Source organism: Lepus europaeus, chromosome 10, assembly GCF_033115175.1.
Source record: "Lepus europaeus isolate LE1 chromosome 10, mLepTim1.pri, whole genome shotgun sequence".
Classification (NCBI taxonomy): domain Eukaryota; kingdom Metazoa; phylum Chordata; class Mammalia; order Lagomorpha; family Leporidae; genus Lepus; species Lepus europaeus.
The window spans coordinates 102,711,040-102,725,291 of NC_084836.1; the positions used below are offsets into that span (position 1 = coordinate 102,711,040).

The following is a 14,252-nucleotide window of genomic DNA, read 5'->3' on the forward strand; positions in this document are numbered from 1 at the left end:
TCTCTGCTGTGGCCCGGGAAGGCAGTGGAGGATGGCCCAAGTGCTTGGGCCCTGCACCCCATGGGAGACCAGGAGAAGCACCTGGCTTCTGCCTTCGGATCAGCGCGGTGTGCTGGCTGAAGCGGCCATTGGAGGATGAACCAACGAAAGGAAGACCTTTCTCTCTCTCTTTCTCCCTGTCCACTCTGCCTATAAAAAAAAAAAAAAAAATCTTAAAAAAAAAAAGAAAGAAAATACCACATAGTCTGTGATATTTAAAAAAAAACAAAACAAAGAAATATTAAAAGCAGTGAATTTCTGTGTGGCCAGTGCTGTGGCATAGCGGTAAAGCTGCCGCCTACAGTGCTGGCACCCCATATGGACACAGGTTTGAGTCCCAGCTGCTCCACTTCCAATCCAACTCTCTTCTTATGGCCTGAGAAAGCAGATGACGACTCAAGTACTTGGGCCGCTGCACCTGCCTTGGAGACCCAGAAGCTCCTGGAACCAGAGGATGCAGGACTTTTCTCTCTCTACCTCTAACTCAGCCTTTCAAATAAATAAATAAATCTTAAAAAAAAAAAAAAAAAGGTAGTGAATTTCTAGTAATAGGTATCTTCAGAAAACTCACTGAAACATTATGCTTAATAGTAAAATGTATAAGGCTTTCGCCTCCTATATCAGGAACAAGCTACTTCCAGAAGACAGCAGGCCTTCCACAGCAGAGTAAGATAAAGAACTGGGGCCAGTGCTGTGACGTAGTGGGTAAAGCTGCCGCCTGTGGTGCCAGCATCCCACATGGGCGCTGGTTCGGGTCTCGGCTGCTCCAATCCAGCTCTCTACTATGGCCTGGGAAAGCAGTAGAAGATGCACCCAAGTAGGAGACCCAAAAGACGCGCCTGGCTCCTGGCTACAGATTGGTGCAGCTCTGGCGTGGACGCTAATTGGGGAGTGAACCAGTGGATGGAAGACCCCTCTCACTCTCTGCCTCTCCTTCTCTGTGTAACTCCTTCAAATAAATAAATAAATCTAAAATAAATAAATAAATGAGAATGCAAAAAATACAATGAAAGCTTCATTTGCAGTTGACATGATATTCACAATTGTACATATATCCACAATCCAAAAAAAATCTAAAGGCACATTATAACAAAAGTAATATAAAAAAATCTTGTTTTTATATTACACCTTCAGTTTTAAAAATACTCTTTATAATATCATAAAAAAAACTGTCTAGTGCCAAGGAACAAATCTAATGGAGTTATGCAAGACTGCTGCACAGAAAACTATATAATAAAACATTACCAAGAAAAATTAAGGACAATCAAGCTGAAGAACAGAGAGAGCAGGTGGCAAAGGGGGAGACTGAGACAGAATGAATATATTAAGTGTAACAGATTGAACACAATCCCAATCAACATTTTGTTGTAAAAATGTGTGCATTCTAAAATGAACATGGAAATGGTAAAGCACCAAGAAGAACCATGACAATCTTAAGTAAAAGCAGGAAAACAATTTCAACATGATGCACTGAGTTGAGCTGCCACTTGCAATGCTGGCATCCCATATAAGCACTGATTCAAGTCCCAGGTGCTCTGCACTGATCCAGTTTCCCCGCTAATATGCCTGAGAGCTTGAGTCTCTGCCATCCATGTGGGAGACCCAGAAGGAGCCCTGGCTCCTGGCTTTTGCCTGGCCCAGCCCTAGCTGTTGCAGTCATGTAGGGGGTGAACCAGTGGATGGCAGACATCTGTCATTCTGCCTTTCAAATAAAACAAAAAAAAAAAAAATTTACAGAGGAAAATAGAATCAAAAGATGTTTATTTTGCTGCAAAAAAAAAAAAAAAAAAAGCCAATCATGAAACTGTAGACAAAGTTTTTTAAACAGGATACAAAAAGCATTAACCATAAAGGAAAACAGTGATATAATGAACTGTATTAAAATTATCACTTCTACTCATCGAAAGATCTTTTTTAGAAATTAAAAAGGCAAGACACAGAGTAAGAGAAAATATTTGTAAAACATCCCTGAAAAGGGCTCATGCACAGAAGTTTAAAGAAATTCCAGTTAAGTTACACATATAAAACACAATAGGATGGGGCAGACGCTGTGGCATAGCAAGTAAAGCTGCTGCCTGCAGTGCTGGCATTCCATATGGGTGCCGGTTGTAATCCCGGCTGCTCCACTTATGATCCAGCTCTCTGCTACAGCCTGGGAAAGCAGTGGAAGATGGCCCAAATCCTTGGGCCCCTGCACCCACATGGGCTACTCGGAAGAAACTCCTGGCTCCTGGCTTGGGATTGGCACAGCCTTTGTGGCCAACTGGAGAAGGAACCAGCGGATGGAAGACCTCTCTTTCTCTCTGTGTAACTTTAACTTTCAAATAAATAAATAAATCTTTAAAAAAAAAAAACAAAAAAAAAAAAACAAAAAAACAGTGCAAAAGATTTGAATAGGCAATTTACAAAAGGATATCAAAATGGCCAATAAACTTCTGAAAAGGTGCTTAACCTCATTAGTCATCAAGGAAATGCAAACTGAAACCATAACGATAGACCATTGCACACCTGCAAAAAAGGCTAAAATTAAAAAGACTGATAACACCACGGATAAGTGAGAACATGGACTGATATAACTCAAATGAAAACACTGCTGGTGGTGGTTAGGATAATTAACAAAACTCTTAGGAAACTCTCTAATAATAGCTAATAATGCTGAACCTATGTATATCTGTGACCCCGCAATTCTAAGTCTATAACCCCCAAAACTGTGCAGCTATATGTTAAATTATTAGAATGTTGGCTGGCGCCGTGGCTCAACAGGCTAATCCTCCGCCTAGTGGCGCCGGCACACCGGGTTCTAGTCCCAGTTGGGGCGCCGGATTCTGTCCCGGTTGCCCCTCTTCCAGGTCAGCTCTCTGCTGTGGCCCAGGAGTGCAGTGGAGGATGGCCCAAGAGGTTGGGTCCTGCACCCCATGGGAGACAAGGATAAGCACCTGGCTCCTGCTTTCGGAACAGCGCGGTGCGCCGGCCGCAGCACACCAGCCGCAGCACACCAGCCGCGGCGGCCATTGGAGGGTGAACCAATGGCAAAAGGAAGACCTTTCTCTCTGCCTCTCTCTCTCACTAGCCACTCTGCCTGTCAAAAAGTAAAAAAAAAAAATAGAATGTCAGATCAACATTATTCATAGTACCTCAAATACTTCTCAAAAATAGAAAGAATTAATTGTGGCCTGTTAGTAAGAGTACACAAAGAAAATGAATTAATTACAGCTTCACTACCTTCCTGGATGACTCTAACAAATATTGTTGCCTGAAACAATGTTTTGGTGACCAACGCTGTGGGGTTGCAGGCAAAGCTGCAGCCTGTGGTGTCAGCATCCCATATGGGTGCTGGTTCGAGTTTCAGCTGCTACACTTCTGATCCAGTTCTCTGCTAACGCACCTGGGAAAGCAGCAGAAGATGGCCCACGGCACTGTGGTGTAGCAGGTAAAGCCGTCACCTGCTTTGCAGGTGGGCAGATATGGGCGCCAGTTCAAATCTTGGCTGCTCCACTTCGATCCAGCTCTCTGCTATGGCCTGGGAAAGCAGTAGAAGATGGCCCAAGTGCTTGGGCCTCTGCACCTGCATGGGAGACCCAGAGGAACCTCCTGGTCCTGGCTTTGGATTGGCGTGGCTCCAGCCGTTGCAGCCAACCGGGGAGTGAACTAAGCAGATGGAAGACCTCTCTCTGTATAACTCTGACTTTCAAGTAAATAAATAAATTTAAAAAAAAAATGGGGGGGGGGGGCTGCTCCCACATAGGAGACTCAGAAGAAGCTCCTGGCTCCAGATCAGCCCAGGTCTGACCTTTGTGGCAATTTAGGGAGTGAACCAGCAGACGGAAGATCTGTCTTACCCTTTCTCTATATATAACTCTGCCTTTCAAATAAATACACAAATGTTTAGGAAGAAAGGGAGGAAAAGAAAAGAAAAAAAAAAAACAAAACAAAGAATTTGCTTAAAGATGATATCATTTAATACTGAAAAATAACTTCCAACTCAGAATTCTGTTTCTAACTAAATATACAAGTTTCAAAATAAAAGACATTTTCATATATGCAAGCTTTAAAAAGAATTACCTCTTATGCACTCTTTCTTGACAGTCTGCTAGAGAATGTGCTCTAAGAAAAGACACAAAATTTAGGAAATAAGAGTCTAAAACATGAGAAAAGCAAATAAAACGGCCTGAACTATGGTGAAAGAAGTCCCAAGTTTTAGCCACACAGCAGGCTTCATAAGTAATCAGTCCAAACTCTTCTTAGTAAGAGCAGGAGATGGAGGGCTTTAAAAACAGAGAGACAGGGGCCGGCGCTGTGGCACAGCGGCTAAAGCCACTCCCTGCAGTGCCAGCATCTCACATGGGCGCTGGTTCGAGTCCCGGCTGTCCACTTCCAATCCAGCTCTCTGCTATGGCCTGGGAAAGCAGTAGAAGATGGCCCAAGTGCCTGGGTCCCTGCACCCACGTGGGAGACCCAGAGGAAGCTCCTGACTCCTGGTTTCAGATTGGCACAGCTTGGGCCATTGCAGTCATCTGGGGAGTGAACCAGTGGATGGAAGACCTCTCTCTCTCTCTGCCAAGGCTTCTCTGTAACTCTGCCTTTCAAATAAATAAATCTTTAAAAACAAACAAACAAAAAACCAGAAAGAGGCCAGCATTGTGGCGTAGCAGGTAAAGTTGCCTGGGACAATGGTTTGAGTCCAGGCTGCTCCACTTCTGATCCAGCTCCCTGCTAATGCGCATGGGAAAGCAGCAGAAGATGGCCCTAGACATTTGGGGAGTGAACCAGTAGATGGAAGAGCTCTCTCTCTCTTTATGTAACTCTGTCTTTCAAATAGAGAGAGAGAGAGAGAGAGAGAGAGCGCGCGCGAGAGCGAGCCTGTACTGTGGTGCAGAAGGTTAATCTGCCTCTGTGGTGACAGCATCCCATATGAGTACTGGTTCTAGTCCTGGCTGCTCTGTTTCCTACCAGCTCCCTGCTGATGTGCCTGGGAAAGCAGTGGATGTCACCTACATGGGAGAACCAGGCTTCTGGCTTCAGCCTGGTCCAGACCTGGCTGTTGCAAGTATTCTGGGAGTGAATCAAAGAAGGGAAGATATCTCTCTCTCTCTGTGCATCTCTGTCTCTGTCACTCAGTCCTTGTAATATTTATTTTTTATTTTAAAGGGTTTTAGAATTTGGCAATACAAATATACAAAAGGTTATTATGCCAGTGAAATAAGCCAGACTGAAAAGGCTCTATATGGTATATGCACATACTTGTATGTATTTCTAAGGTATGACTCTATGTATATGACAGTCTAAAAAAGGGCAAAAGAAAAGGATAAAAAAGAGATGAATGGCTGCCTAGGGTTATGGAAAGGGTCTATTATCAAAGAATTCTTTTTAAAGATGTTTCTGTCTCTTGATCTCTCCCCCCCTCTCTTTCTCTCTTATGCTCTTTTCCTTCTTCACCACTTCCCTCCAGTCTGTCGGGTTTCCCCCACCAATAAAGCCTTTCTCTTAAAAAAAAAAAAAAAAGAAAAAAAATCTTTATTTTTATGTATTTATTTGAAAGACAGAGAGAAAAAAGGAGAGCTAGGGAAGAAAGATCTTCCATTTGCTGATTCACTTCCCCAAATGCTTGCCAACAGCCAAGTCTAGGCCAGACTAAAGCCAGGAGCCAGTAACTCCATCCTGGTCTCCCACCTGGGTGGCAGGGGCCCAAGTACTTGGGCATCTTCACCTGCTTTCCCAGGCACATTAGCAGGAGGCTGGATCAGAAGCATAGTAGCCAAGGCTCTAGACTCAAATCAGCACTCTGGTATGGGATGCTGTCAAAACTGGTGGCTTAACCCACCATGAAAGAATTTTCTGCATCCTGACTGTAATGGTGATTACATGAATGTATGTATTTGTCAAAACTCACAGAATTAGGGGACCAGTGCTTTTTTGGTATAGCGGGTAAAGCCACCACCTGTGGTGCCAATATCCCATGTGGGCACCAGTTAGAGTCCTGGTTGCTCCACTTCCAATCCAGCTCTCTGCTATGGTCTGAGAGGACAGCGGAAGATGGTCCAGGTGCTTGGGCCCCTGCACCCCAGTGGGAGACCCAGAGGCGGCTCTGGGCTCCTGGCTTCGGATTGACACAGCTCTGGGTAATGAACTGCTAGATGGAAGACCTCTCTCTCTCTCTCTGCCTCTATGTAACTCTGCCTTTCAAATAAATAAATAAATCTTAAATTAAAAAAAAAATACAGAACTATATGCTTAAAAGGGTGAATTTTACCACATGCATATTTGCATCTTGATTTTTTTTTATAAGATTTTTTGGCCGGCGCCGCGGCTCACTAGGCTAATCCTCCGCCTTGCGGCGCCGGCACACCGGGTTCTAGTCCCGGTCGGGGCACTGATCCTGTCCCAGTTGCCCCTCTTCCAGGCCAGCTCTCTGCTGTGGCCAGGGAGTGCAGTGGTCTGGAGTGGGAGACCAGGATAAGCACCTGGCTCCTGCCATCGGATCAGTGCGGTGCGCCGGTCGCAGCGCGCCTACCGCGGCGGCCATTGGAGGGTGAACCAACGGCAAAAGGAAGACCTTTCTCTCTGTCTCCCTCTACTGTCCACTCTGCCTGTCAAAAAAAAAATTAAAAAAAAAAAAAGATTTTTTAAAATTTATTTGAGAGATAGAGTTACAGAGAGAGGGAAAGACAGAGAGAAAGCTTTTCCATCCCCATGCAGCCTCGATAGCCGGAGCTGGGCGGATCCAAAGCCAGGAGCCAGGAGCTTCTTCCCAGTGCAGGGGCCCATGCACTTGGGCTATCTTCTGTTGCTTTCCCAGGCCACAGCAGAGTTGGATCAGAAAAAGGAGCAGCCAGGACAGAAACCAATGCTTACATGGGATGCCAGGACCATAGGCAGAGACTTGGCCTACTATGCAACAGCACCAGCCCCCTGATATTTTTAAAAAGAGGAAAAGGGCAGGTTTTAACACTAAGAAAAATAAAAAGTTATACAAATAATTGTTTCATGTACTTGGGTCTTCTGTAAGTAATAATTACATCACTATAACAATGTAAATACCTAATCCCAACCAAAACTATGATACAACTACATATACTGTGGCATGAGGCACTATGAATTAAGTCTTTTACCAGAAGAAAATATCTTAAATTGAAAAGCCAAAGTGTTTTATAGGCATGTTATTCAGAAACATAAGCGCTCTAGTGTTCCTGGAATCTTCCATTTTTTCCCCCAAGACTTTTATTTATTTATTTCAAAGTCAGAGTTACAGAGGGAGAGAAGGAGACAAATAGAATCTTCTATCTGCTGGTTCACTCCCCAAATGGCCACAACTGGCCAAAGCCAGGAGTTTCATCCAGGTCTCCTACATGGGTGCAGGGTCCCAAGCACTTGGGCCATCTTCTGCTGGTTTCCCAGGCACATTAGCAAGGAACTAGATCAAAAGTAGAGCAGCTGGGACCCGAACTGGCGCCCATATGGCATGCTGGGACAACAGATGGCAGCTTCACCGGTGCCACAGTGCAGGTACCATGGACCCTTTTTTTTTTTTTAAAGATTTATTTTTTATTTATTTCAAAGACAGAGTTACTGAGAGAGGTAGAGACAGAGAGAGAGGTCTTCCATCTGCTGATACACTTCCCAGATGGCCGTATTGGCTGGAGTTGTGCCGATCCGAAGCCAGGAGCTTCTTCCAGGTCTCCCACGTGGGTGCAGGGGCCCAAGGACATGGGTCATCTTCTACTACTATGCAGGCCATACCAGAAAGCTGGATTGGAAGAGGAGCAGCCGGGACTAGAACCGGCACCCATATGGGATGCCGGTGCTTCAGGCCAGGGCTTTAACTCACAGAGACATGGCACTGGTCCCATGGACCCTTCTTTTAGGGGAAAAAAAAAAAAAAAAGAGCCAGGGCCAGGGCTGGCACTGTGGCATAGCAGGTAAAGCTACCACCTGCAGTTCTAGCATCCCATATGGGCGCCATTCAAGTCCCAGCTACTCCACTTCTATCCAGCTTTCTGCTATGGCCCAAGTGCTTGGGCCCCTGCACCCACATGGGAGACCCAGAAGAAGCTCCTGGCTCCTGATCGGCGGAGTTCCAGCCATTGCAGCCAACTGGGGAGTGAATCAGCGGATGGAAGACCTCCCTCCACCTCCCCTCTCCCTTCTCCCCCTCCCTCTCTATGTGTAACTCTGACTCTCAAGTTAAAAAAAAAAAAAAAAAAAAAAAGCCAGAGTACAGGCAGTGGCAGCCTCAGGAGGGTACACAGAACTTGGAAAGGCAGGGCAGGGCACTGCTATTGGGACTGTTGCTGTTACAAGCTCAGAGCTCCAGTTACTGTCCAAATAATCAACTTCACGAGAATTTCTGCTGCTACTCCTGCGGTGTTTTGTAAGGCACTGACCCTCATTTAAAAATAATCATTTGGATTTTGTTTTCTTTGTGAACAGCTGAACACTGGGATAAAAGCCACCACGCAGTCATCACTAGCAGGTGTCATATGTGTGGTTTCGCTTAGTGTTTGTGGTCTGACAGTTTACAGCACTGATAATCTCTTACACTGCACTCCCTAAGCTACTAACCCATAGAGAATGTGACATTTCCGGTTTCCACTGATTTGCCTTTATTCTTTTTCTTTTTAAATAAAGGCTAAATTCCAGAGATAAATGTGTATCTTATTTGTTTAATTCTAAGAGCAAGACATCTAATGCCTCTTTCTAAATATCAAAGTAAGTGCAAGTGAATAGACATTTAAAAGCTTATTAATGAAGCTTAACTATCTTGTTAGCTTATTCGACAAGATGTTAACCATGGAATATTTGCACCTACTTTAATGGAGTTTGTGTTGTTTCAATAGAATAAGGCATGACTTTCAGAGCCTGTGAATACTTCCTGTTGAAATCAGTAGTATCTAGATATTTAAAGGTATGTCAGAAAACTTACGGAAAATGGAATTAAAAGATAAGTATATGTTGGCGCCGTGGCTCAACAGGCTAATCCTCCGCCTTGCGGCGCCGGCACACCGGGTTCTAGTCCCGGTCGGGGCACCGATCCTGTCCCAGTTGCCCCTCTTCCAGGCCAGCTCTCTGCTGTGGCCAGGGAGTGCAGTGGAGGATGGCCCAAGTGTTTGGGCTCTGCACCCCATGGGAGACCAGGATAAGCACCTGGCTCCTGCCATCGGAACAGCGCGGTGCGCCGGCCGCAGCGCGCTACCGCGGCGGCCATTAGAGGGTGAACCAATGGCAAAGGAAGACCTTTCTCTCTGTCTCTCTCTCTCTCTCTCACTGTCCACTCTGCCTGTCAAAAATAAAAAAAAATAAAATAAAAAAAAAGATAAGTGTATGTCGCAGGAAAAAAATAAAATCCAGGGAGTTTTTTTCCATAATATGCACTTTCTAGGAGTTTTCTGAAGATCCCTTGTATTCTACCCAAAGTTTTGTTTTGTTTTACTAATAAATTAGCCTTCACAAGGGAACACCTGACTTAAATCAATAGGTTTTACAAATACTAACACTTACAATGAGGCTAAAACAAGCACCGTAATTCTTTAAAGTGAGTCAATCTAAAGAAAAAAAAATAACACAGCTGAATTTAAACAATCCAATAATCGTAAGCCAAAGACAGCATGTGAGGAACAGAGATGGGATCCCTATAACTGACCTTGCACTAAATGCCAAACAGAAATGTGTCTAGGGCTGATGGGCAATGTCTTTAAGTGTGAGCTCACTGTCTTACTAGAGTCCACGGCCTACCTAGTTTATTCTTTCCTCGACGCCTATGGATCATGCAGGCCCATGGTAAGGAATCCGATCTGATTCCTACTGCAACAGGGTGTGACTGGAGTGTTTGAAGCAAGGGATTTACAAGATCTGATTAGCTTTAAGGATCAAACGTGCTGATGAATGTGAAAGGGTTTGGTAAGCTCTAAAGCATCATACAGGCATTTTTTTTATTACCTTGACAGAGGGTACAACGAAAAACAGGGAAGAAAACAAATTCAAGTGAAACCCAAGTAGGACAGGTCCATTCTAAAGCATGTGGCCAGCAGGTGTTCTCCCAGGCTCCCCTTATGTCCCATTTAAGGAGATGAGGAAGACTTCGAGAAGATCAGGCTGGGTAAAAGAGAATCAGGATTTTGGTTTTCAACATTAGGTATGACATGTCCATTACGCATATATGTGGAAATACTATGTTGGATACACCTACCTATCTAGAACTAATGGAAAAAGAAGTGAAGAATAGAAATATAGACTTAGGACCCATCAGAATATAGAATAATACAGAATACAACAATACAAGGTAACTGTTATGACATATTTGCTACATTTCAGTCGCCATTTTAAGTGCCTTATATGTATAAACTCATGTGGTCCTCACCACACCCCTGGGAGCTTAGGGCCACGATTATTCCTATTTTACAGATGAAAAAACTGAGGCATAAGGAGACTCAGAAACTTGGCAAAAGCAAGTATGCACCACAGCTGGTTTTCAGACTGAGGCCCTCTCACTCTGGAAGTCTTTTCAAAGCCACAGGTGGACTGCTCGAGGAGCACGCAGGGACCGAGCATGCAGGGACCGAGCTGACTCAGGGTCTCAACACGCTCGGCTCCCAGTGCGCAGCCTGGCCTCAGCCTCTGCAGATGTGAAGAAGCGGAGACACAGTCCCTCCGACCTAGCGGCTGAGAGCAGCTACTTACTAAACATCCACTGTCCGTCACACTGGGTAAGCTGTGAGCCACACTACTTCACTTAATTCTCCTGAGAGCCCTGTGAGGTAGATGACGTTATCACCATTTCAGAAACGAGGAAACGGGTTCAGAGAGGTAAAGCAACTTAATCCAGGTCACTTGGCTAGTACGTGAATAGAAAACGAGGACCCATTTCAGGCCCAGCTTACTTTAAGACCTGTATTTTCCAAGGAAATTCCACTACATGCTACAGCATGAACGAACCTAGAGGACTGGCTAAGTGAAATGTGCCAATCACAAAAAGCCAAATACTGTATGATTCCACTTAGATGAGGTTATCTAAGGTAGTAAAAGTGACAAAAACACAAAGCAGAAGGGTAGTTACCAGGAACTGGGGAAGGGCCCATGGGGAGCTGCTCCATGAGGATGCAGGTTCAGCTTTGCAAAAAGACAAAGTTCTAGGGAGTCATGGCACAACGACGTGACTGTGCTTACTACTGAACACCACACGGGCTATGGTGGTAAGCTTGCTCTGTCCTTATTCATCACATTAAAACACTATTAAAAATCTAGCCTCCTTCTACTACACAACCTGCCGTGACACACACACTTACTGTGCTATGTAAATATGGGTGAAGAAATAATTCATTCTGCAGGATGGGAGAGGAAAGCGGAGGGCACGGCAAGGAAGAGCTCCAAGTTACCAAGATGGCCCCTGCCTGGCCTACTACAAATGGGGCCAGGCTTCCCCTCTCAACCTCTCAAACAGCTTCCACTTCTGTGTACAAGAACCAAGTACCACAATAACCAGCCTAAACCAGGCTCAAGAATACTCCTGGGGAAGAGTTTTCTCTGCCAAATCTTTTTGTTTGTTTGTTTGTTGACAGAGTGGATAGTGAGAGAGAAAGAGACAGAGAGAAAGGTCTTCCTTTTTGCCGTTGGTTCACCCTCCAATGGCCGCCGTGGCCGGCACGCTGCGGCCAGCGCATCACACTGATCCGAAGCCAGGAGCCAGGTGCTTCTCCTGGTCTTCCATGGGGTGCAGGGCCCAAGCACTTGGGCCATCCTCCACTGCCTTCCCGGGCCACAGCAGAGAGCTGGCCTGGAAGAGGGGCAACCGGGACAGAATCCGGTGCCCCGACCAGGACTAGAACCCGGTGTGCCGGCGCCGCAAGGCAGAGGATTAGTCTAGTGAGCCGCGGCGCCGGCCTGTCAAATCTTTCAACACCAGAAAAAAAAAAAAATCAAATTTCCTGAATTACATCACTTATGCTAAAGAACTTCCATGGCTCCTGGATGCTCTAAGAACACCGATTTTTCCTAACAGGTGTTTAGGCGCATACCACCTAACTTTTCTATTAAAGAGATGTGTCTTGACATCTACTTCAGAACACTGAAGATTAAATAAAAACATCGCACACCCTGCCTGATGCTTGATCCAAAGTATGTGCTCATTAAAGATTAGTCCCCGTTCTGCCGGACCCCACACACCCAGCTCAGTAAGGTACTCTGGCTTAAAGGACAACAGAGCAAGTATTTCCAGGATCTTCCTAACACAGATGCAGGGAAGGGAAGGGGGAAAGGGTTGCTCATCCACGGCTCTCCAGTGTCCAGGAAAATACTGCTCACCCAGAACTGCTCACTCATGTGCAAACCTCCACACAGAGACCACCCGGCTTTTACATTAAGTCATCTGAGTAATATTCAAACGGATCGGGATTAAAATATAAAGTTAGACTGTGAAAAGTCCCGCTCCCACTCTCTCCTCCATTCACCCGATTCCCACCCCACACCAAGCACCCTCTAAATGAGTTCTTGTGTATCCTTCAAAACCTGATGCAGAGACCAGCTCTGTGTCACAGCAGGCTAAGGCCACCGCCTACAACACCGGCATCCCACATGGGCGTGGTTTGTGTCATGGCTGCTCCACTTTAGATTCCGCTCCCTGCTAATGCGCCTGGGAAAGCAGCAGAAGACGGCTCAAGTGCTTGGGCCCCTGCACCCATGTGGGAGAAGCTCCTGGCACTAGCTCAGCCCAGCCTGGGTCAATGAGGCCATTTGGGAAGTGAACCAGCAGATTAAAGATCTCTCTCTTTCTTTCTTTAACTCTGCCTTTCAAATAAATAAATCTTTAAAAAAAAAAAAACTTTATGCAGACGCCGTCTTTAAATTAAGCTACCGTTTTACAGGTGTTTGCATGGTAAGTTCTGGGCACACCTGGAGGCAGGGGGTGCAAGGAGACCTGGTCACCTCCACCCCGCTTTACCCTGAAGCAACGTTCTTCACTCATGAAAAATAATAACCATACACCGAGTATCCATTAAAGTCAGACTAAATATAGCAATATTGACTGATCACCCTTCAGCCCTCACTGTGCACCACTTTGCACAACAGCCTCAAAAGGTGGATTACTGATTATCATCTCCACCGTAGAAATGAGGTAACTAAAGTAACTTGTCCAAGTCAGACGGAGCGCAGGGCGCTGAAGCCAGGCCTAACTCCAAAGCCCTCGCGCTTAACCATGACGCTCTACGTTGGCAAAAGAGCTCGTCTCTGCACCCGCTGGAGCTCAGCCTAACGGGGGAGACAGGCGAGAAAGGGGCAGACAACAAAGAAATATGTAATTACAGACCAAGAAAGTAACGCAAATGCGACGCATTCGGAGCTCTGGCGTCTTGCAACCGGGACCTGTCTTAGCGAAGGGGGAGAGGGGCTGCCACGGAAAGGCCTCTCCGACATACTGACGATTAATGATACGCTTGGAAACCGCTGGGGAACTGCAGTGAGGACCCCCCGGCCCAATTCACAGGGGGAAGAAACCCGAGGCGCGCAGAGGCTATGCCAGACTCGTCAGGGTCTCCCAGACGTGTAGACGTGGCGCAGGGAAGGGAGGATCCAGAAGCCGGGCCCAGGGCTCGTACACGCCATCGAGACCCACCGCAGCCCGACCCTGCGGGGCTCCAGACTGGGGGCTTCTGGCCGGGCCCTGCCCGCAGCCCCGCCGCGCCTGACAGCCCCCGGGCAGCTCCTAGGCAGGCCCTGCGGCCGGCCAGGAGGGGTCTGACGCGTCTCGCAGCGGCCTGGAAATGCCTCTTCCCCCAGCCCCCGCCAGCTCCCGCCTGGCCCGCCCCGCCCCTCCGGGCCGGCCTCGTACCTGCACCGCCCGGACCAGGCCTCGGCCGGTCAGCTGGCCCTGCCGCAGCTGCAGCAGAATGTTACCGGGCCGTGGCCGGCCGCCCCAGCCGCCCCATGCCGCCGCGGTTGCTGCCGACCGCCTCCCTCGGCCGGCCCCAGACCCAGCCGCCGCCGGCGCCGCCGCCATGTCTCCTCGTCGGACAAACAGGAAGCGAGCGGTCCCGGGGCCGCCGAGACTTCTACGGGGCGGCGGAGGGGTCGCCGCAGCGCCCCCAGCGGGCTGACGGCGAAGGCGCAAGCCGCGTGGCAGGGCCGTGCGCGCCGCGGGGGCTTCTGGGAAGTGTAGTTCTGCTGTGAGGCGGGGCAGGTGGCGAATAGACTTGCGGTGTTTCCTGCGCCGCCCTTGTTTCTGG

The 14,252-nt window shown here is 47.1% G+C and overlaps 1 protein-coding gene across 2 annotated transcripts in view; it reads right to left on the reverse strand.

Annotated features, from left to right (window-relative positions):
* TRPC4AP (transient receptor potential cation channel subfamily C member 4 associated protein) overlaps nucleotides 1–14,041 on the reverse strand; it is a 76,632-nt gene extending 62,591 nt beyond the window's left edge. For both annotated transcript variants that reach the window (XM_062204091.1, XM_062204090.1), the window contains exon 1: nucleotides 13,859–14,041. In XM_062204091.1, coding sequence (XP_062060075.1) covers nucleotides 13,859–14,026 — 168 coding nt within the window. In that variant the 5' untranslated portion in view covers nucleotides 14,027–14,041. The remainder of the gene's footprint in view (nucleotides 1–13,858) is intronic.
* Nucleotides 14,042–14,252: the final 211 nt, after the last annotated feature.